General features: G+C 42.0%; 1 protein-coding gene across 9 annotated transcripts in view; it reads right to left on the reverse strand.

Annotated features, from left to right (window-relative positions):
• Window positions 1-22,885, reverse strand: part of pias2 (protein inhibitor of activated STAT, 2) — a 46,897-nt gene extending 24,012 nt beyond the window's left edge. For 4 of the 9 annotated variants that reach the window (XM_055657392.1, XM_055657252.1, XM_055656746.1 and 1 more), the window contains exons 1-6: window positions 22,649-22,885; window positions 10,857-11,328; window positions 8,986-9,070; window positions 7,828-7,878; window positions 4,802-4,892; window positions 3,393-3,527 (exon numbers count right to left, since the gene is read on the reverse strand). In XM_055657392.1, the coding sequence (XP_055513367.1) occupies window positions 3,393-3,527; window positions 4,802-4,892; window positions 7,828-7,878; window positions 8,986-9,070; window positions 10,857-11,328; window positions 22,649-22,714 (900 nt within the window). In that variant the 5' untranslated portion in view covers window positions 22,715-22,885. Of the gene's footprint in view, window positions 1-3,392; window positions 3,528-4,801; window positions 4,893-7,827; window positions 7,879-8,985; window positions 9,071-10,856; window positions 11,329-15,244; window positions 15,326-16,160; window positions 16,244-16,958; window positions 17,287-22,458; window positions 22,604-22,648 lie in introns of those variants that run through there. The other 5 variants (XM_055656833.1, XM_055656913.1, XM_055656998.1 and 2 more) reach the window with 5 other exon arrangements.
• Between the last annotated feature and the right edge of the window lie 1,749 nt (window positions 22,886-24,634).

Raw genomic sequence — 24,634 nt, forward strand, 5'->3', positions numbered from 1 at the left:
GGTGGAGGCCCACTTTCTTGCACTCCGTCTCGACCCTGCAGGGCAGCTCCTGTGCCTCCATAATCTGGTCTGACAGCAGGACAATGTCATCAGCGAAGTCGAGGTCTGACAAGTTCACTGGCCCGATTCTTCTTGAATGACAAAGAGAAAGGGTGCCAGCGGGTCTCCCTTTAAGACCCCCACGAGGATCTCGAACACTTTGCTCTCGCCATCCAGGGTGACAACCTTGGCCGTGGTGCCCAAGTACATATCCTCAATGGCTCTAAGGAGACAAGGAGGGATACCGTAAGCCCGATGTTGGGGGAGTCCAGAACCAGGGGCCACAGCTTAAGAATAAGAAGTAAGCCATTTAGAACAGAGATGAGGAAACACTTTTTCTCACAGAGAGTGGTGAGACTGTGGAATTCTTTGCCTCAGAGTGCGGTGGAGGCAGGTTCTCTGGATGCTCTCAAGAGAGAGCTGGATAGGGCTCTTAAAAATAGCGCAGTCATGGGGGTAGGGAGAGAAGGCAGGAACGGGGTACTGATTGTGGATGATCAGCCATGATCACATTGAATGGCGGTGCTCGCTCGAAGGGCCAAATGGCCTACTCCTGCACCTATTGTCTATTGCGTTGATTCGGCCCTTTGGAGAGTTCCCGTTGACTTGGCCTTCTTTCTGCCACTGATCTCGTTCACGACCCTCCATGCCTCGCTATACGGCTTGTCATCGTTGGCTGCCTCTATCATTCTCACAACCTCCTCCTCCTTCAGTTTGTCGTACACCTCAAAGAGTTGGGATTTGGCCGCCTTCAGGTCCTCCTTGAGCTGCTCCATCCTGCTCATAGTGTAGGCCTCTTGGCATTCAACTACTTTCCTTGCTGAAACAATTTCCGGGTGCTCAGAGTTGCGACCTCTTCACACGCTTCACTTTGGGCAGACTCTTCATTGCGTCAGAGTTGGCTTCTATGAACCGTTCGTAACGAGCCGTAGCATTTTTCCTCGCCTCAGCTCCTCCCCTTTGTTCGTTGCACTTGGAGTGTTACATGCAGTTCTGGAAATCCCATGACAGGGAAGATGTTTAGGCTTTGGAAAGAGTGCAGAGATGGTTTACCAGGATGATGTCTGGATTATGGGATATTGGCTACAGGGGGAGATTGGACTGTCTTGGGATATTTGATCTGGAATTTCTGAGATTGCAGGGAGACCTGAAAATATATATTAAATTATGAGGGGGTAGTCAGTCAGAACTTTTATTTTCCCAGAATGAAAAAAATAAATACTACAGGGCATTGCTTTAAGGTGAGATGGGCAACTTGTTTTTTGGGGTTTTTTTTTTTTACACATAAGGTGGCAAGTGCCTGGAATGTGCTACTATGGGTGGAGGCTGCGGCAGCGACACTAGTAGCATTTGAGAGATTTTTGCAAAGGTTTATGGATATGCAAAGAATGAAGGAATTTGGATGTGCAGACAGTTAAGACTTGGCATCATGTTCGACACAGACATTGTGGGCGGAAGGACATGTTCCTATGTTGAAATGCACAATGTTCCTAACATACATTCTATGTTCCACAATTGCATTATTAATGTGTATCCAGAAGTGTCATATTGCTACTTCACCTGAAACAAAATACATAATTGCAAATGGTATAGAGCCAATCTGAGGAACATTGTTGTACATCAATGACTTCATCCTTTGGAATTAAGCTGGGAAATCTTCAACTGCACCACATGCAAGAAAACCATTCCTTAAATATGAAGATCAAAATTTCAAGTACCACCTCACGAGTTAAGTTGCATCAAAAATTATCTTCTATAATCCTACCTCTTGCTATAAAGGCCACCATTTCATTACTCTTCCTAAGCACTTGTTGCATCTGACTTGCACTTGTCCTTTCTCTTTCCAGATGCTAACTTACACAAACAGTGCAGCGTAGGAACGGGTCCTTTCGTCCATAACATTTCTGCTGAACATGATGCCCAGTTACATTGATCTCCTCTGCCTGTACATAATCCACACCCCTCTATTCACGGCACTTCCACGTGCCTATCTAAAAGCTTCTTAAATACCACTAACCCTCCACCAACACTCTTGGCAATGCGTTCCGAGCCCAGACACCCTCTGCGCAAAATAAATTGGCCCTCACATCTCCATTAAATTTCCCCTCTCTTAACATAAAGCTGTGCTCTCTAGTGTTGGACAGTTGTACATTTCCCCCTTGGAAAAAATGTTCCGACTGTCTGCCCTATCTATGCCTTTCATAATTTTATGTACTTCTATCAAGCATTCTGGCAAACCTTCTCTACCTGAAATGGGACGATCATAAATGCACGTGATACTCCAAATGCGGCCTGACCAAAGTCCTACAGAGCTGCATCATGACTTTGACTATTTTATTCCATGCCCCTAGCAATGAAGGCACGCATACCATACACATAGTCCATGTTCATATTAATACATCCATTAGCAAGGCAATTATACATTTTGCTTAAGTGTCAAACATACATTTCAGAATCAAAAGATCAACACTATCAGGCATGTCTTTAGTTACCAAGGCCATCAGATCAAAATTATCTTTGAAAAAAAACTTCTGTTTATCTTCAAACCTCTACGATATTAATTAAAATCCAGATCTTTGAACACACCTTTGCTCCTTCATTCTGTTGCTTTCATATAACCATATAACAATTACAGCACGGAAACAGGCCATCTCGGCCCTTCTAGTCCGTGCCGAACATTGGCTGAGCAATGTTTTTTGTTTATTCAATCACAGGAGAATGATATCAACTATCAAAGAATTATATAAATCCTGGCTGTTGATGTGCTATCTATTCAATTATTTATCTACATCATGATAAAAGCAAAGAGCATATTGTAATGATATGTGATTTTATTCACTTGTTTAAAAAGGTAATCCTAATTATGTCATAACATAATTAAATGAAAGCAATATATTAAAGCACAATGATAAAACAGGAACTGCAACCTGGCTATAGAAACTAGAGTTTTAATTTAAGCTATATTGTTACAGAACAATTTCACTTGCTTAAGCCACCTAAGTAACCAACTAACTAGGGACTCAATTCAAATTCTCATCTGAAAGATTGCTAGACTGATGCAAATATCAACCAAGAGAAATGCATCGCATGTAAGGCTTAGATTTTACTACCAAGCAATATTATAAAGAACTAATAACATCTCAAGTATCTATGCACTGTTTCGAAAACACAACTTTATTTCATTGAATTGAACTGAATCTGCAGGGGAACATACAAATTTGTACACATTTTTAGCATGAGCAAAAATGAACACATCCTCATGTACACTTCCCATGAAATGACTGAAAAAAAAATTGGAACAAAACGGCAGCCACCATTTCTTCTAAACATTTTTTAGTAGTAAAGGTACTTACTCTTCCCATTTCTGGTGCCCAAGAAACAGAAATCTGATTAGGTACAGCTGATGAGAGTCTGACTTGTGACGTGATGTTTAAAGGCCGACCAGGCCGTTTCTGTTCGACGCCATTTTTAACTGGCGGTGTAAAACCCTGGAAGAAAAGAGCAATGATCAGAATAATCAATAGCAAATATTGCTGGACTGAAAAGAATGAAAATAAATAAAGGATTACTTCATCATCTCCCACCCTCCATGCAGCAAAGCCAAGGATGAGTAATGCAGATAGTCATTTCTACATCTTTGCAAATATGGCATTAAAACTCCTTTGATGGTTCAGGAATTACTTGGGACCACAGACAATGAAACTGCTGTCATATGCACAAGGACAGCGAGGTGCAGGTACATAAAAATCTTGCTTCCTCATATGAAGGCAAAAACTTAGATAACATGCAAAAACATAAGTTATAACCTGGCCCTTAACTCCAAGAAGACTAAGGAGCTCATTGTAGACTTCAGAAAGTCTAGGGGCGGCACGCACACCCCCATCCACATTAACGGGACGGAGGTGGAACGCGTTTCCAGCTTCAGGTTCCTGGGGGTCAACATCTCCGATGACCTCACCTGGACCCACAATACCTCAACTCTGGTTAAGAAGGCTCACCAGCGTCTCTTCTTCCTGAGGAGACTAAAGAAGGTCCATCTGTCTCCTCAGATTCTGGTGAACTTCTACCGCTGCACCATCGAGAGCATCCTTACCAACTGTATCACTTTGTCATCTGATTTAAGGAAATATGTTAATGTGTCAAAAGCAGAAGTTTTATGTTGAGTTGCTGGAATTGTTGGGTTGTTTTGTGAGGAAAGGTGGGACAATTTATTTGCTGCAGTTGACAAGATGGATACGGGTAGAATGTTTACTCGTGATAGAATCAAGAACAAGGGAGAACCAGAGATTTTGTTTCAAAAAGCAGCCAATCTTTTAAGACAGATGTTTTTAAGATGAATGTTTTTAAGGTTAAGATGGGTAGATTCTTGATAAACAAGACAGTGAAAGGTTAACAGGGATCCGCAGGAATGTGGAGATGTGCTCACCATCATATTCAACTATCATTGCTCTGAATGATGGAATTGACTTGAACAGTCAAGTAGCATATTTTTCCCCCTAACTTGCATGGTTGTATATTTAATCCATTAAATTACTAATTCATAACACCTAAAAGTGCTGAAATTAATCTAGATTAATAGTGTGTAGTTTTAAACATTCTCTGAAGACTTTTCCATCCATTTTACTCATTCATTATCTTGCCTTGAAGTGCACAATGATATATTATATGTGCCCATGTACAAAACATTCCATTCTTCCAGCACCAATTTATCCCTGCTAACCCAAAAGATAGTTTTACGCTCAGTATTTTTTAATGAACTTACTGGCAATGGATATATTTTTCCATTTACTTTTATACATAAATTATTAGGATAATTGTCTTCCTGGGGACAGCTCGTCTCTGCAAGGCAAAACCTAAAAACAAACAAATAGTAGAAATAGATTAATAATAGAACTTCAAAATATAATGGAAGAAGCATCATTCCTCTTAATGGGGGAAGGAGTAAATGCCAATTTAGCCTATACCACTGATTGTACTGATGGCTATGTTCTCATTCCATATTTCAAAAGTATTCAAAATTTAAATTTGCAGTACATTGTGCCTTCAGAGAAAGTGCCTAAGATGGTTCTAAAATTGACTAACAGTTAAGAAAATCTTAAAATATTTCCTCCAAGCACAATAACTGCTTTAAAAGCCCATTAAAATAGAATAGTAAAATAGTATCAAGGTAGGGTTAAGAAATGCATTTATATAAATATCCAATTGAATATTCACAAACACTCTGCAAATCACATAATTCCATATGAAGGATAAAATTCAACATACTTCAGTCAAAATGGTGGATGGATTTGAGGGAAACCAGAAGATGATATTGCTCCCATGCACCTGTTCCCCTTTTTTCGCTTTTTTCACTGTATAGAATGAGCTTTTGCACTGCACTGCTTATTGAAAATGGCACATACTATAGCCAAAGCGCCGTAAGTGTGTGCAGGGAGAGAAAGCTTCGGAGTGCTGTACCCTTTATCCTTTACCTGTGCACTGTGGATGGCTCGATTGTATTATGTTGAGTTTTTTCTTCTTTTCTTTGACTGGATTGCAAGCAAACAAAATATTTCCCCTATACCTCGGCACATGTGACAATAATAAACTAAACTAGTGTACGAACTGCTAATCCAGTGGGCTCCTTTGAACTTGTGCATGGTCAGAACATCACTCACTAATAAGTGCACAGTACTCCATCACATGCTTCACTTAAAGATGATGGAAAGACTGAGGTGTGAGGAGCCAAGTCATTTGCTAAAGGATACACAACCTCAAAAACCACTCTTGTTACCATAATGTATGATGCCTGGTTCTGTTTAGATTTTGATTAATGGTGACATTCAGGACATTAATAACAGGGAATTTGTGGTTAGCCAAATGGCAGTGTTTTCAGGAATGCGGGTCAGCAAAGCTGGTCCATACCCTCAACACAATCCCCGTCTGCTAATACTTTTCTCCGCCTAGCGGAGCTGGTCCTTGCCCTCAACACAATCCCCGTCTACTAATAATCTCCTCCACCTAGCGGAACTGGTCCTTATTATCAACAAATTTTCTTTTGGCTCCTCCCATTTGCACAGGCATGGGCCGCAGCTATGCCGGCTTCTTTGTAGCGTACGTCGAACAATTCTTGTTCGAAGCGTACCGTGGCCCTATCCCCGAACTCTACCTCCACTACATTGACGACTGCATTGGTGCTACCTCCTGCACCCATGCAGAACTCACTGTCTTCATCCATTTCACCACTAACTTCCATCCGGCACTCAAATTCAGCCTCAGGTCTCGCACAAGCAGGCTGAGGAACAGCTTTTTCAACAACACCATTACACAGCTGAACTCAGAGTCCTGTCGCTAGCTATCTTTAGACTCTCCCATTTGTATAGTTATTTGTCTTTGTACCAGTTTTAATTCATCCACAATCCACACATTGTTAACCAGTATTTTTTATTTTTATTGTATGCTTATTTTGTATTTTTATTTTTACTTCTACTATCTTGCACTATGACCAGACGCTAAACTGCATTTCGTTGTACCTATACTCGTATTTGTGCAATGACAATAGAATTGAATTGAATTGAAAATTCACCTAGACCATTTCAGACATCTCCCGACCATTTCTAGACCTCACCATCTCCATCGCAGATAACAGACTACTGACCGACATCTACTACAAACCCACCGACTCCCATGGCTATCTGGACTACACTTCTTCCCACCCTGCTTCCTGTAAGGACTATCCCATACTCCCAATTCCTCCGTCTACGCCAGATCTGCGCCCAGAATGAGGTGTCCAAACCAGGGCATCGGAGCTGTTCTCATTCTTTAGGGAGCGGGGGTTCCCCTGCACCTCCTCCAACCTCATTTATTGCATCCGCTGTTCCAGGTGTCAACCTCTCTACATCGGTGAGACCAAGTGCAGGCTTGGCGATCGCTTTGCCCATTACCTCTGCTGAGTTCGCAATAACCAACATGATCGCCCGATGGCTCAGTACTTCAACTCCCCCTCCCATTCCGAATCCGACCTTTCTGTCCTGGGCCTCCTCGATTGCCAGAGTGAGGCCCAGCGCAAATTGGAGGAACAGCACCTCATATTTCGCTGGGGTTGTTTACACCACAGCGGTATGAACATTGACTTCTCCAATTTCAGGTATTCCTTGCTTTCTCCCTCCTTCCTCCTTCCCCTACCCAGCTCTCCCACAAGCCTACTGTCTCCGCCATTTCCTTTCTTCCCCCCCCCCCCCCCCCACATCAGTCTGAACAAGGGTCTCAACGTGAAACATCGCCTATTCCTTCTCTCCATAGATGCTGCCTCACCCGCTGAGTTTCTCCAGCGTTTTTGTCTACCTTCGTGCTTTCAGGAAGTGTTACATCACTGGTTGTATATTATTGTGCTTACTAGCCCACACCTGCATGTTCTATAGGTCTTGTAGCAAATGGGTAAAGACCACTTGGTATTGGTTTATTATTGTTTTGTTTACCAAGATACAGTAAAAAAAACCTTGATTTGCATGCATTTCAGACAAATATCGTGTATGTGTACATCAGATAATGCAAAAAGCAAAATAAATCAAGTGCAAAAGTGGCAAAGTTTAAAGATGCGCAGAACATTTTTTTTTAATTTGCAGAGGATGGTGAGTGCCTGGAATGCGCCGCCAAGGGTTGTGGTTGAAGCAGATATGGTAGTGGCATTAAGGAACATTTAGACATGCGGGGAATGGACTATATACAGGTAGGTAAGAGTTGGTAGCACCAGTTAGGTTGCAAATTACCAAAGAGAACCTGAACAATCAACCCAATGGCTTAACTCACCTCAATTGCACCTGCACAATATAGTCTCTTCTTCCACCTGGCAAAAAATCCCTAAGAAGAATACAATAGATCAAATTACTTATAAGTAAGTGACATTCCACCAAATTTTTTTTGGACAATTATTTTCTACCAAAATAGAAAAATGATATTTTCATGCCCAGTAACCTTAAAAAACATAACCAGGAATCCCTAATTATAGATGATGTTATGCAACTTCTGAAAATTATACTTTGTTTCTAAACTTAAATCTGCAAGGAGCAATCTCATATATTCCACAGAATTTCATAAATGTTGACTTCTTTGACTCCAACTATTGCATTTGGAAGTGGCTGTGCAGTTATTACTGGAAAGCTTTTCAATCATAGTCAATGAGAGTCAAGTTCACTCGACGTGCACATTAATTCTTTATAATAGGTGCCAGCACATGGTATAAGAGAAGTAGGTTACTTTGTTTCCACTAAGGACTTTAATGGTAAATGAAATGTCCCAACTAAAAGCACAAGCTGAAATCACATAATCCAACAAATTAGGGGAAAATCTGTAACTGTCCGATATTTTCAGCTATTTCATTTGATTAATCACCAAGTTTCTTCTAAGAACTAGTTGGAGGAAATTAGTGAGATACTTAAATCAATGGTAACGGGTGAAGCAATACTCTAACAAACCACAGCACCAAAGCCTTTGCTGGTGTCTCTTTTTCACAACTCCTTCCATCATACAGCCCCCCACAAAGATCTAAATAGATTTTTAATTGACAACTTTGTATATTAACAGTTTCCTGACAGCCTGTTCAAGAAGCCTGCATTGAATCTAGTTTACTCCTGTGCAGAAGTAATCATAAGACAGAAAGTGCTAGAGAATGGTCCTAACCCAAAATGGCACCCAACCATGTTCTCTTATGCTGCCTGACCTGCTGAATCGCTCTTTTTATTGTACAGCAGCATCTGCAGTTCCTAGTTTCTACAGAAGTAATAATTTGAATACAGTTGCTTTAACAACGTATAACCAAAACTGGTTAGTTCAGTTTTAAAATATGCAAAACAATGTTTGGTCATGTTTTAAAGCACCCATTTGGACAAAGTTATTTTACTTAGAAATTAACTTAATCAGAAAAATGTTAGTGAATCATTAACACACAAACCCATTTATTATCCTTACCTTGAAATGCATATTTCTTTTACTTGTTGAGGTGTCAATGCAAAGATAAAATATTTTTCCTGAAATCGTTGAATATTTGATGGCACTAAATAAACAAAAGGTAACAGGTTCATTGTCAAAAAAAGCAAAACTTAACTGGTAATGCATTTCTATAAGTTCTAAGGTGTGGATTCAAGATTCAGTCCTCGACTTCAGAGCATATTTTCATCCAACAATACAGTGTAATCCACAAGGACTCTGGTGTTGAAAATTTACTTTTGGACGCAATTGCCAGGTTTTATGCACCAGTAAGAATGGATTTCTACTTGTTCTACTTGTTCCATGAATATCTTTTATGGATCTTTCCTGCAAACAACACTGCATGTTCAGAACTACCTTACCCATAAGCAACAGAGAGTACCGGTGAAAGAGTGCTACTCTGACTGGAGATCTGCGACCAGAGGTATCCTGCAGGGATTTGCATTGGAATATTTGTCACTTGTGATACATATAAACAATAGATTATAAATGTCATGAATATTAATGTAGATGAGCTGATTAATAGGTTTGCAGGCATTATTAAAATTGTTTGGAGTTATGGACAGTGAGGAAGTCAATGGATACAGCGTGATATAGATGAGTTACGGAAATGCGCATATAAATGGTAGATGGTTTAATCCAAGCAAGTATGAGGTGTCACACTTTGGTAAGTCAAACGGAAAGAGACACCGTAAGTAGAATGGTGAAGGTGGCATGCTCGTTTGTCTTCATTGGTAAAGACTTTGAGTACAAGTGTGAGTCATGTTACAGCTTTATACAACTTTGATTTGGCTGCATTTGGAGTATTGTGTGTTATTCTAGTCACCCCATTACAGGAAGGTTGTGGAGGCTTTGGAAAATATACAGCAGAAATTTACAGGAATTCTGCCTAGATTAAGGGATATTAGCCATAAGAAGAAATTGGATCTGATCGTGGTATAAAATGAAGAGTGGCATAGATAGGATATAACCCCTCCCACCCCCACCCCAGGTGAAATCACCAAAAACTAGAGGGCATATAGCTTTAAATTCAAATGGGAAAGCTGCGTATCACAAGTTTTTTTTACACAGGGGAGAGTTGTCTGGAACATACTGCTGGGGTGAAAACAGATATGATAGCAGCATTAATGAGACATAAATAAGTACATGGATATGCAAGGAATGGAGGGATATGGGTCACATATGGCCAGGTCAGATTACTTTAACTTTGATATTATGTTCAGCACAGTCATTATGGACAGAAAGGCGCATTCTTCTGCCATAGTCCCAATTGTTTCCATTGGATTTTTCAGCCTCCATCATGTCAGAACTGACAAAACCAGTGCTGACATCAATGCTTTTGACATCTTTCACATTGATCACATCTCTACATTTCCCACATTTCTTTCCAACCTTTTCCCACCAAAACAGAACAAACACAGTGTTCCATCGGTCCTTACCTTCCATCATATCAACTACCAAATTTAACAGACCATCCTCCATAATTTTTGAATGATGCCACAAGACGTACATGGCTCTCCCTGCTCTTTTAAGCATTCTGAAGGAGCTACTCTCTCTGATTCAGTGGCTCACTCCTCTTCTCGCACCAATACCCACTCCTTTTCTTACAGCACCTTCTCGTGCAGCACCTGCTTTTTAACCTCCACCTTTATCTCCAGAGATTTTCAAGGAAAAGTAATAATTTACTTGTGCCCTTTCTAATTTAGTACACTGCTCATACAAATAAGGCATTGAAGGTCTCAGCACCCATATAATGCAAATTACGTTCAGAAAATAAGGCTTAAAATCACTGATTGGATTTTGTTTTGGTTTAAATCATATTTATTCTGTAATGTGTGAATATTTAAGCTCACCTAAGCTTGTTGGTTTAATAAGCACATCCAAGACATCATAAAAGGGTATGCTTTTTAACTGGACATCTGGATGGACAGGATGGATGGATGGAGAAGCCTCTTGCATTTCTATATTGGGTTTAGTCTCATGCAGCAACACTGGATTAACTAGTGGAGAAGAGGGCTGAGCGGGAGCCAATGTGGATGATGAAGACGGTGCAATGCCGGACCCCAACTCAGAGTCAGTTGCAAGGTTATTGTCCAAAGAAAAAACAGAAGACTTTATGGCGGACAAGTCAGCAAGACTTTCAATTGTTCTCGGAAAACGTCGTCTGTACAGTTCCTTAATCTTGATCTGAACAGCTGGACTACAGCCACTTTTTAATAAGTGTAGCGCTCTTACAAGCAGTTCATGTTTTCGACCACTTTTGTTACGTCCAGCAAAACCTAACAGCACTTGAAGTTCTGAGACTCGAAAACTGGAAACCATATTCTGAAAGATAAAGAAAAGGGTGGTCAGGCTGTGTTATATTAGCATCAACATTACTACTGACAAATATACTAGCTTATTCATTAAATACTTTTGTCACAAAGCCTTTACAGAAACCACCACTTGAGCTCGGAAAATATGGGAGCTAAAATCTCGTTAGTTTCATCATAATTATATCATACAAATAACACTTATTTTTCAATGTTACACTTGTTCTACTTTAGCACATATGCAAACTTGCTGTGATGAATTGTATCAATATTTTGTCATATAATTTGCACTGGATACATTTCAACATTAATACTCAGGTATGTAATCACTTTCACTTGAAAACTAACTTGAAAATTAAAGATTCTCCTGAAACTGGCATCCGAGAGAAAGTTTGGCAATATTACAGCAAAATCAACAGTGAATGAATAGAAGAGGGCTTGCAAGATAAGAAATGCTTAGGTTCGGGTTTATTCTTGCCACGTGTACTGAGGTGCAGTGAAAAGCTTTGTTTTGGTTGTTCTCCAATCAAATATATGCAACTAATCCAAAGTACAATAGGTAGAGCAAGAAAAATATACCAAGTGCAGCATTTAGTTCTCAGCATTGTAGTTCAGAGACAAAGTCCACTGTCTGTAATGAGGCAGAGGAGAATCAAACTCTACCCTAGCTTATGGAAGGAGCATCCAGAAGCCTGATAACAGAGGGGAAAAATGTTTGGTCTAGTGGTGTGTGCTTTCAAGCGTTGGTGTCTTCTGCCCAATGAGAATGGGGAGAAGAAATTACAGGGGTGGGAAAGGTCTTTGTTTACGTTGAGACAGCGTGATATATAGATTGAGTCAATGGTAGGCAATCTGGTAGGTGTGATGAACTGGGCTACATCCACAACTCTGCAATTTGTTTGCAGATTTGGGCAGAGCTGTTGCCAAACCTCCTTTCTCAGGTGCACCTGTAAGTGTCATTGGAGACATGCCTAATTTCCTCAGTCTCCCGAGGAGGTACTCACTGTCACTTCAATGTGGTTGTACCACGTTGGTAATATTGACACCAAGGAATTTAACGTTCCCAACCAATTCTCCTTAAGCCGTTGGTGCTGATTGGGGCTTGTACTCCATCATGCTTAGTGATGTTAATAACTGGCTCCGTCTTGCAGAATTGTGGGAGAGGTTATTTTCCTGACACCATGTTACTAAGTTCTCTATCTACCCCCATCTCGTCATTGTTAGTGATGTGGACCACCACATGCAAACATCAGATGCAAACTTGTAGATAAAGTTAGAGCAGAATTTGGCCACACTACGAGTGTACGGGAGTGAGTATAGTAGTGGACTGAGAATCCATCCATGTGGGGCACTGATTTTGAGTGTTATTGTGGAGGTGGTCACCTATCCTCACCGATTGCAGTTAATGGGTCAGAAAGTTGAGTGGCAGACGGGATGCTTATTTCTAAGTCCAGGAGTTTGGAGATCAGTTTGGATGTGTGAACGTGGAACTATAGTCGATAAATAGGCAGCTAACTTAGGAGTCCTTGGTTTCTAGGTGTTTCAGAGACGAGCAAAGGAGATGGCATGTGCTATGATCTGTTGTTACTTTAAGCAAACTGGTAGATCAGGGCAGTCTCTCGAAGCACTTCATGACAGTGGATGTCAAAGCCATTGAACGGTAGTCATTAAGGCACGCTATCTTCTCTTTGGCACTGGGATGATAGTGGGTTTTCTTGAAGCAAGTAGGGACTTCTGAATGGAGTACTGAAGGGTTAAAGATGTTTGTAAATATGCCTGGTGATCTCCACAGGTCCTGAGGATGCAGCCAGGGTCTCCATCTGGACCAGTTACTTTCCACAAATTCACTGCCAAGAAGGCAGATTTTACATCTGCCACGGTAACTATTGGTACAGGGGCATCCAAGACTGGTGGGCCATGTGACATTTCTCTATCGACTTTCTGTTCAAAGCAAGCATAGAATACATAGTTCATCGAAGAGGGAGCCACTGCTTCCGGTGATATGGACCTCCTTCACTGTGTAGCCTGCAAGCCTTGTCACAATCTACGAGTACCTATGTCATTGTCTTAAAACTTCACATTGGTCCAGAATTCCCTTATGGCATCCTTAATGGCTCTGCTAAAGTCATAGATAGATTTTGTGCAATGCTCGGGATAATTTGATTTGAAGGTTGCGGACTTGGACCTCGTCTGGGAGTGGATCTCGCGTTCATCCATGGAGAGTGCTTTATGTGAATTATTCTCATTTTCAGAAAGGAACCAAAATTAAGTAAACGGAACTTGATATTTTCACTTTAACTTGATAGTTTACAGCAATTCAGCAAAGCCTATTTGAAAACACAATGCAGCAGATGATGGAAACAAAAATGGTGGAAATACTCAGACATTAAATAAGGGAATGGAGGAACTCAGCAGGTCCAATAACCTTGAGCGGGGAATTAGACAATTTTGGGTAGTGACCTTTCTTCCGACCAGAAATACTCAAGTAAAAAAAACTGCTAGAGGAACTCAACAGATCAGGAACATCTGTGGAAAGAGGTAGACGGTGGAAACTTTCAGCTAAACAGGAAATAGCTGGAAAAGAAAATAAGTTCTAAGTTGAAGAGAAAGGAAGGATTATGGGGGAAGAGAATAAGAGGAATTACTCTCCTAAGGGAGGTTGCCAGGATTTGTCTCACCTCCACCTCTCTTTTCCAGCTTTCTCCCCCTTACTACAATCAGTATGATAAAGGAGCCCAACCTAAAATTTCACCTGTTCAATACTTCCACATATGCTACCTGACCCGGTGAGTTCCTCCACCACTTTGCGTTTTACTCCAGATGCTACCATCTGTAGTTTCCTACAGCTCCAAATAGTCATGGAATCATAGAGCATAGAAATAGACCCTTCAGCCCAACTAGCCCAAACAACATGACACATCTACACTAGCCCCACCAGCCAGCGTTTGGTCCATACCCCTCCAAGATTACCCTATCCATGTACCTGTCAAATGTCTTTTAAACTTTGTGATAGTGCCTACCACAACTACATCCATTCTCTTTCTCTCCTGGATCCCATGCAATCTACCTTTCCACAGCAGCCCACCATGCTGAGTCTTATCAACTGCCTTGTTGGCCCGTATAGACAATGTTCATGGTTTTGCCCTCATCAACATTTGTAGTTACCTCCTCAAAAAACTCAGATTAGTTATGACTTTCAGCTCACTGGTCTATAGTTCCTAAGCTTTTCCGTACAACCCTTCTTAAATAGAGTAAATAGAGGCACAACATTTGCCATCCTCCGTGACAAGTGGTGCTGATTTAAAGATTTTGGCTGGAAGTATGAGCTGAAAGAGATGAAATCTGAAATGCGAAAATGAGAGAAAATAACATCTGTGAGGCTGAACTGGGTGGTCGAAAATGTTGAATTAACGTTTCATTTTGAAGGCTGAAACGTGACAAGTCAGAAGTTGAGGCGTTCCACTGAATTTATGATGAGCTTTCTTATGAGACAAGGATTGAAAATGGAAAATTAAAGTGAGAGACAAATGGAAGCCCAGTCACACACACCGATTGAAAATACAACACAGCACTCACCCCATCTGGATTTGGCTTCCCCAAAGTAGAAGAACCTACATAAGGATCACATGCAGTATACTAATTTGATTCTGATAGAAGTAAGTTACTGCTTCACCTGAAAGGAGTGCGTGGCTCCCTGCATGATGGGGAGGAGAAAAAAGGGCAGGTGCGGCATATCCTGCAGTTGCATGGGAAGGAGTGCCACAAAATGTGGTTATTGCTCGTGATTCCTTTCTGGATTCAGTTTACCTAAAGTCTCATTTTGCCTTCTGATTTAATTAGGAATGTACATGCCAAGAACCAAAGATATGACATCATGTTGAAATCATAAAGGGTCTTTGTTACAAAAAAATTACCTACTGCATACTTACCAAGTAGACAAGAAGATCGTATTGCTCAGTATCACATGCCGTAGACCATTTACAGGAGTGAAAAAGAAATCAGTACCAATTCTAAGAATTGAATAAAAGATACTTAAGGGTCACTACTCAATGTAAATATTATACTGAGATTACAAGATTATGACAAGAATGCCGTGACTAATAGCATGTTAACAAATCATAATCATCATAATAATCATACTTTATTAGCCAAGTATGTTTTGGAGCATATATGAGAAATTAGACCGATAATTAAAAATAAAAGAACACAAGAAGTTGGAGCAGGAGTATAATGCCCCCTCAATCCTCCCTACTTCTCAATAAAATCAGGCCCAATCTGATCGCAGGCTATATAACACAATATAATCAATACAGAATACATTAATTCACCAGCATTGTGTTTTTTTTAACATCACGAAGGTCAGTGGTATGATGTCAAGGTAACTTTACAAACTGGCTGCTGGTGATAAAGAAAAAGAAAATTTGAAATGGAGGAAGAGCCACATCTGAAGAGAGAGAAAGAAACTTCTGGGTAAGGTTCCACCACACAGGATTTAATAATGAATTTAATAATTGCACATTTCCTTTTATCACAGTTGTAGCTGTAGATCTGTTTTTTTTGGCCTCCGAATTTGGCCAACTCATTGTTCGCCGAAGGGCCTATTTCCGTGCTGCACGCTTCTGTATTCTATGCGAGTATGCTGAAGTTGGTCAGATTATATATAAAAACTAACACTAGCATGTCCATTATGAAATGGCTTATGAAATAGTCTCATTCCTCGACCTACAACTCTTGTGGACAATACAGTATAAAACATAAGAATTAATCAGGAGTAAATCTGAGGATTATTATTAGCTAAACTGAGGCCAATACATATTCAAAAAAAGGATGATTCCATCTGATCACCTTCAGCATTTAGTTTAGACAGTGACATTCCAAAACTTCCAACATCATAAGAAAAAACTAAAAATCGTGGAAATATTCAGCACCTGTGAACAAAACAGAGTGAATGATTCAGGGTGAACTTTCATCAGATACAAGGAGTCATGAAACAAATTTACCAAGTTACAAAAAGAGGGATGGTGATGAAGGGCAAAGAGATAGGTGAAGACCAGAAGAGAATAAATGACAAGTGTCAACGGAAACATTAGTCAACGGAAAGATGATTATGACGGCATGCCTGAGGAAGTACAAATAGAAGAATTTAAAAAAAAACAAATCGAAATATCAGGGAGAAAAAAAGATTAAACGCCAGAAAACAAAGACAAGATCAGATGGGCTAATTATCTGAAATGGATGGATTTGACGTTTTTCTAACTTTCCCCTATTTTTAATAATGGTCGTTAATTTGAAACATTAACTGTGTTTCATTATTCATCAGCTATCCGACTTGGTGAATATTTCCCGGCAATGTGCATTTTTATTTCAGACGTCCAGAATTGCAATATTTGCTTTATTCTACAAATGATAGCTTGAAAAAAATAGCATTCAAGAACAACATTGGGAATGGCAGAGGTAAAAGGCATCTAATGCTCGCTGAATGAATCGGAAAGTACTAAGTTAGATGCCCCAAGAATCAGCATAGGATCTCTGGTGTTCTTAAGCTTTTAGCAACATATTTAATATATCACTGCAATCTGGTCAAATTTCCAGTCAATGACAAACAGAAATATTGGTAGTTGTATCTTTGAGAAGATATCTCACCTTTAGGCAGAGACAAAGAAAAATATTTTTGTACAGTGAGTGTTAAGAATCTGAAATGATTTGCCTGGTTTTATAACAGAGCCACATTCAATTCGAGCATTTAAGGGGGAACAGTAAATCTCTGATAAATATCTGAAAGAATTTGCAGAGTTATGAGGAAAAGGGTAGAAGTAGGATTAATCAGATTTCACGTATTGACTCAGTGCAGACGCGATGGGCCAAATAGCATCCTTCCATGCTGTAATTATGCTGTAGACTATTAGACTGCAGATGCTGGAATCCAGAGCAACTAAAATCTGTTGGAGGAACTCAGCAGGCCAAGCAGCATCTGTGGAAGGAAATGGACAAAATGAGACAGTGGACCCAACCCAAAACATTAACTGTCCATTTCCCTCCACAGATGTCGCTTGACCAGCTTCGTTCCTCCAGCAGATTCACTATTGTAATTATTCTGTGTTTATTTGATACAGAATAATATCAGATTACATTTAATATTGTAAGTATGCCATACAAGACTGATTTAACTACCAACCAATTGTTAAATTGGACACAAAGATCCAAAGAAGGTATTTTGACAAATCGTATATAACATGGAAACAATAAAAAGACAAGAATGTTTCCAAACTTTGTTTGCTCTATTTCCCTCTTGCCATGTTAAATCTGCTTCATAGAAGATGGCCTGTCAAGTCCATGCCCTCGCCAAACATAAACATTACCACTATAAGAACAGTTGTTCACCTTATAATATATATTTTTAAATGTCATAAGTAATCAAGTGAATGCTTGCAGTTTTAGCTCCATGTACTAAGACTGACAAAGTAAAAATGTTTGGTATTTGCAGACAGAATCAACATCAATCAAAAATACATTATCTAATGTTTTCATAAGGCTACTTTGGCATTTTGGTACCAAAAGACAGTTGGAAAATTATTATTTTTAATCATGACACAAATTACACCCTTCAACGGTGACTGAGCTAAACATGCTTAATGATAAAAGTAACATTAGCAAATTTGCAGATGACACAAAGCTGAGTGGCAGTGTTAACTGTGAGGACAATGCACAGGACAGGTTGGGTGAGTGGGCAGATGCAGTTTAATGTGGATAAATGGGAGGTTATCCACTGGTGGCAAAAACAAGAAGGCAGATTATTATCTGAATGGTGTCAAGTTGGGAACAGGGGAAGTACAATGGGATCTGGGGGTCCTTGTTCATCAGTCACTGAAAGTAAGCATGCAGGTACAGCAGGTAGTGAAGAAAGCGAATGGCATATTAGCCTTCATAACAAGAGGAGTTGAGTATAGGAGCAAAGAGGTCCTTCTGCAGTTGTACAGGGCCCTAGTGAGACCACACTTGCAGTATTGTGTGCAGTTTTGGTCTCCAAATTTGAGGGACATTCTTGCTATTGAGGGAGTGCAGCGTAGGTTCACAAGGTTAATTTCTGGGATGACAGGACTGTCATAGGTTGATAGAATGGAACAGCTGGGCTTGTATACTCTTGAATTTAGAAGGATGAAAGGGCATCTTATTGAAACATAAGATTATTAAAGGTTTTGACACGCTAGAGGCAGGAAGCATGCTAAACCGGAAGTGGCGGCGCTGTTGAACGGCTGCGGCTCGCCTGCAGTCCGTTTGTTTTTACTTTTTTGTGTTGTTTTTTTTTGTCTTGTTTAGTTAAATTTTTGATTATTAGGTTGTGTTATGTGTGGGGGGGCTGAAACAGGGCTTTCCGTCTCTCCCTTCGGGGGAATGCGACTTTTTCTTGTCGTATCCCCCTTCTCTGCCTCCGTCTGCGCTGAGGCCTAATGGCGGAGCTGGCGGCCTCCAATCTGCGACTGACCTCGAGGCTCCGGAGGTAGAGCCAGCCAGGACTCACAAACGTGAGGCTGGCCATCTTTGAGCTGTGGCGACGTTCGGGCGCTCCAGTGGCAGCGGCACGACTCGGCGCTCCGGTGAGGGTGGCCCGGCACGGGGCTGGGACGGTGCTGGCTGAGACGCTCCGGTGGCAGCAGCAAGACTTGGGGCTGGGACGGCGCTCCCGTGAGGGCAGCCCAGCTCGCGCAGGGCTGAGACGGTGCTCCGGTGGCTGGCGACCTGAATCGGGGCTCGGCCGCGGGCCAGTGGCCGCTGGACTGGAGGGCGGCAGCTTTGACCACCCCAGGCCGCGGAGCTTGAACCGGCCCGTTCGCGGAGCTCGGTGAGCCGCGGGACTGACTTACCATCGCCTGGTGGGGTATCGTCTCAGCGCAGAGGGAGAAGAGGAGAGAAGAGTAAGTAACCCTAAGATTTTTGCCTCCATCACAGTGAGGAGGTGCCTGGTGAACTCACTGTGGTGGATGTTAATTTGTGTTTATTGTGTGTTTTGTTGTTTATTATTACATGTATGGCTGCAGGCAACGACATTTCGTTCAGACCGAAAGGTCTGAATGACAAATAAAGGATCTAATCTAATCTAATCATGTTCCCGATGTTGGGGGAGTCCAGAACCAGGCGCCACAGTTTAAGAATAAGGCGTAAGCCATTTAGAACGGAGATGAGGAAAACCTTTTTCACATAGAGAGTTGTGAATCTGTGGAAATCTGTCTCACAAGGCAGTGGAGGCCAATTCTCTGGATGCTTTCAAGAGAGAGTTAGATAGAGCTCCTAAAGATAGCGGAGTCAGGGGATATGGCGAAAGGGCAGGAACGGGGTACTGATTGTGAAAGATCAGTCATGATCATGTTGAATGGCGGTGCTGGTTCGAAGGGTCGAATGGCCTACTCCTGCACCAATTATCTATTGATAGTTGTTGAAACTGATTTGCAAACTTTGATTTCATTGCTTGCAAGTGTCAAATCTACCGAGGTGAAACTGCACCATGCATCACTACCATGCAAATACCACTTCATACCATCTTAAACAATGGTTTGCCCCAAAACATAATTAGCATCATGAATTTAGAAGGCTAAAGCATAATTCAGCTCTCCAATCCAAAACAAAATCAGGAATAATTTATTCTTACTTACTGCAGTGAGTGTACTATAAACCAAGACTGGTTGGCAATATAAAAATAATTACTTCAAACAGACGTGGAATTGCAGATGTTGGAATCCTGATCAAATACATAGTGGTGGAGGAACTCAGCGGGTCAGGCATCATACGTGCAGTGAAATGGATAGAGGATGGTTCATGTCAGGACCCTTATTCAGACAGAAGGATCCCGAAGAAGGGTGTGACCCGGAATGTCACCTGTCCATTCCTTCCATACCTATTGCCTGGCCTGCTGAGTTAGTAACATAGAAACAGAGAAAATAGGTGCAGGAGTAGGACATTCAGCCCTTTGAGCCAGCACCGCCATATGGCCTATCATCCAAAATCAGTACCTCGTTCTGGCTTTCCCCCCCCCATATCCCTCGTTTCCATTAGGCCTTAAGAACTAAATCTAACACTCTCTTGAAAACATTCAATGAATTGGCCTCCACTGCCTTCTGTGATAGAATTCCACAGATTCACAACTCTCTGGATGAAAACGTTTTTCCTCATCTCAGTCCTAAATGGCCTACCCCTTATTCTTAAATTGTGACCCCAGGCTCTGGACTCCCACAACATCCGGAACACATTCCCTGCATCTACCCTGTCCAATCCTCTAAGAATTTTATATGTTTCTATAAGATTCCCTCTCATCCAGCGAATACAAGCCCAGTCGACCCATCCTTTCATCATAGGACAGTCCCGCCATCCCGGGAATGAACCTGGTGAACCCATGTTGCATTCCCTCAATAGCAATAGCATCCGCTTCCTCAAATTAGGAGACCAAAATTGCACACAATACTCCAGGTTTGGTCTCACCAGGGCCCTATACAACTGCAGTAGGACCTCCTTCCTCCATCACTTTGTTTTGCCCATTACTTCAAACACATCCAAGTAATCCAATAACAACCATGACAATAACAACTCTCCTTAAAATATCTTAACAGAAATAATGACCGAAGGAATGACACAATCACTAAAAATGCTGCTACATTTATGTTGCACATAGTTACTTAAATTTTTTTTTAAAGAACAATCAGTGAACTTGATCTTACAGGGGACATTATTTGGACTCAAAATATCCAATCAGATATGACATTCGACATTTGAATGGAATTTGGGTCAGTCTAGTGTGGGCTTTTCCTATTTCGCAAGATTTTATGACTATTCACATGCAAGGCCTTGTGGAGTCAGGGGATATGGTGAGAAGCAGGAATGGGATAGTGATTGGGGATGATTAGCCATGATCACATTGAATGGCGGTGCTGGCTCGAAGGACCAAATGGCCTACTCCTGCACCTATTGTCTATTGACTCCGCTACCTTTAAGAGCCCCATCTAGCGCTCTCCTGAAAATATCCAGAGAACCGACCTCCACCCTCTGAGGCAGAGAATTCCACAGACTCACAACTCTGTGTGGAAAAGTGTTTCCTCATCTCAGTTCTAAATGGCTTACCCCTTATTATTAAACAGTGGCCCCTGGTTCTGGACTCCCCCAACATCGGGAACACGTTTCCTGCCTCTAGCATGTCCAAACCATTAATAATCTTATATGTTTCACTAAGATCCCCTCTCATACCTTCCAGAGTATACAGGCCCAGCCGCTCCATTCGCTCAGCAGATGACAGTCCCCGGGAATTAACCTTGTAAACCTACTCTGAGAGTAGGGTCATTAAAAAAAATAATAATAATAATGCAAACTTGCCAGGACTAAGATACTGTTTAAGAAGTCATGGACCCGTGGATAGATTGTTTTATATGTGGGAAGCAAATATACTTCCCTGACAACAACAGAAAATGCGAAGGAGACAAGGACATTTCAGACTGATGAGTGTCAGAACCAGGAAATATTAAAATATTCCAAATTTCATAGTTTGATGGAATATAGGTGATTTAAATCGTCAACTGTGCTTCTTTAATGCCTGGTCTGCTGAACACTGTTCACATTTAACGACTAGAGTAACTCAGTGGGTCAGGTAGCATCTCTGGAGAACATCATGGATGTGCTTTTTTCCCCCCACATTTATTTCAGATTTCCGGCAACTGCAATTTTATATTTTGTTTTTTGACAACTTTTTTCCCCCTCTATCTCCATACACAATTTTTAAAAAGCAATTTGAAACACAAGACAGCAGAATCCCCTGCTGAAATATATATTACATGATATTATTACAGGTAAAAATACATTCAGAGTAAAACGTCAAAGTCATTGCCAACAGCAATCTCCACAACTCCACACGACAACGCCAGACAGTTGGTTCTCCTTGAGACTCAAATTTACTTTTATCCCATTAAAAAATGTTTTTTTTGTACATATTGGGTGGAATGGGAAGCAAATTTGTTAACCGGACATGAATAAAACACCGACACGGAGCTCCGTTCCAGACAGATAGGAAATCGTCAGATCAGAGACCTAGCGGCCCAGCAGCCAACTGCGAGTGAAAACATTTCAATCATTCATAAATCGCGTGAATAATTTTCATATAAAATACCGGATTCAGCTTTCTTTTCACCGGAGACGCTTGAACAATCCCGCCTTGCCCCTCATCGCGCCTCTCTCCCTGTGGGCTCTCTAGCTATGCCTCCATCACCGCCGCCGTTCGCGCGCCTTTTCCAAATGTACTGCACTCACTCACTCACTGCCGGCATTTTCCCTCCCTCTCCCCTCGCCCGGCCACTTACCCTCAACTCGTCAAAATCCGCCATCTTTCGGCTCGTCCCATCATGCACTGCGCGGCGGGAAGTCATGTGCCCCCCCTCAGTGGCCGAGCGCGAGCGGGCGGGTGGCGGTTTGGTTCTGCGGGGCCGGGCCGGCTGGCTGGCTGGCGCGAGAGGTCGCCGCGGACTAGGGGGAGGCGGGCAGGGGGGGGGGGAGCAGCTGCGGGGCTCCCGCGCTCAGGTGCGCGCGGAATAATCCCCGCGCGGTCCAGGACTCGATCAAAGAGCTTATAGACTCGCGTGCGCGGGAGAAGGGGGGTGAGTGAGAGAGAGTGCGAGCGCGCGCGATAACTGCTCCAGCGCGGCGGGCTGGGCTGGGCTGGACGGGGCGGGGCGTGTGGGTGCGACGTCAGTGGGATGACACTTGGCTGCTCTCCCCCACTCCCACCAAGGAACTGCTGATGTTGGTTTACACCGAAGACAGACACCGTGGATCACTTTGCACTTCTTTGCACTGCCGGTCCATAGTTCGCTATTTTTTTCTGGGGTCGTTCCACGCAGGTTTAGCTCTCGGTGGAGAAATGCTCCAGAATTGGGGATCCTATTGGAAAAGTACATACACATATCTAACATGTCAAGACTCAAGAGTGTTTAATTGTTGAATGATTTTTTTTTTAATGTGCAGCAACATAAGAAGCCTGGGAGTAGTTTAAAGGTCAGCTGATAAAATGTGTAGGAAAGAACTGCAGATGCTGGTTTACACCGAAGATAGCTGGAGTAACTGATGTTCCACCCACTCCTTCTCTCCAGTGGTGCTGCCTGTCCCGCTGAGTTACTCCAGCTTTTTGTGTCTTTCCTCTTGCCTGATGGTTGTTTTAGGCCCAAGAAGACTAAGGTGACGTACCAGGGGCACTAACGTTGGTGGTGATGAAGTGCTTTGAGAGGTTGGATATGGCGCATATCAACTCCTTCCTTGACAAGAACCTCGACCCACTACAGTTCGCTTACCGCTGCAACAGGTCAACGGAGGATTCAATCTCACTGGCTCTCCACTCCGCATTGGACCACTTGGACAATAAAAACACTTAAGTCAGGCTGTTGTTTATAGGCTACAGCTCGGTTCAATACCATCATCCCCTCCAAGCTGGTTACCAAGCTCAAAGAACTGGGTCTCTGCGCATCCCTCTGCAATTGGATCCTCAACTTGCTCATCCACAGACCGCAGTCTAGCTGAATTGGCAGAAATACCTCATCCACAGTAACAATCAGTATGGGAGCACCTCAAGGCTGCATGCTCAGCCCCCTGCTTTACTCACTCTATATCCATGACTGTAGCCGGACATAGGGCGAATTCCATCATCAAGTTCGCCAACGACACCACTGTTGTTGGACGAATTACAGATGGTGATGAATCAGAGTGTAGAAGTGAGATCGGACGATTGACCAAATGGTGCCAGCACAACAACTGCAGAAGGACCTCTTTGCTCCTATATTCAATTCCTCTTGTTATAAAGGCCAACATGCCATTTGCTTTCTTCAGTGCCTGCTGCACCTACATGCTTACTTTCATAGACTGATGTACAAGGACCCCCAGATCTCGTTGTATTTCCCCTTTTCCCAACTTGACGCCATTTAGATAGTAATCTGCCTTCCTGTTTTTGTTACCAAAGTGGATAACATTTATCCGCATTAACCTTCATCTGCCATGCATCTGCCCACTCCCCCAACCTGTCCAAGTCACCCTGCATTCTCATAGCATCCTCCTCACAGTTCACACTGCCACCCAGTTTTGTGTCATCTGCAAATTTGCTAATGTTACTTTGAATCCCTTCATCCAAATCATTGATGTATATTGTAAATAGCTGTGGTCCCAGCACCGAGCCTTGCGGTACCCCACTAGACACTGCCTGCCACTCTGAAAGGGACCCGTTAATCCCTGTTTGTTTCCTGTCTGCCAACCACTTCCCTATCCATGTCAGCACTCGACCCCCAATACCATGTGCCCTAATT

The sequence above is a fragment of the Leucoraja erinacea genome, chromosome 1 (genome assembly GCF_028641065.1).
Source record: "Leucoraja erinacea ecotype New England chromosome 1, Leri_hhj_1, whole genome shotgun sequence".
NCBI lineage: Eukaryota > Metazoa > Chordata > Chondrichthyes > Rajiformes > Rajidae > Leucoraja > Leucoraja erinaceus.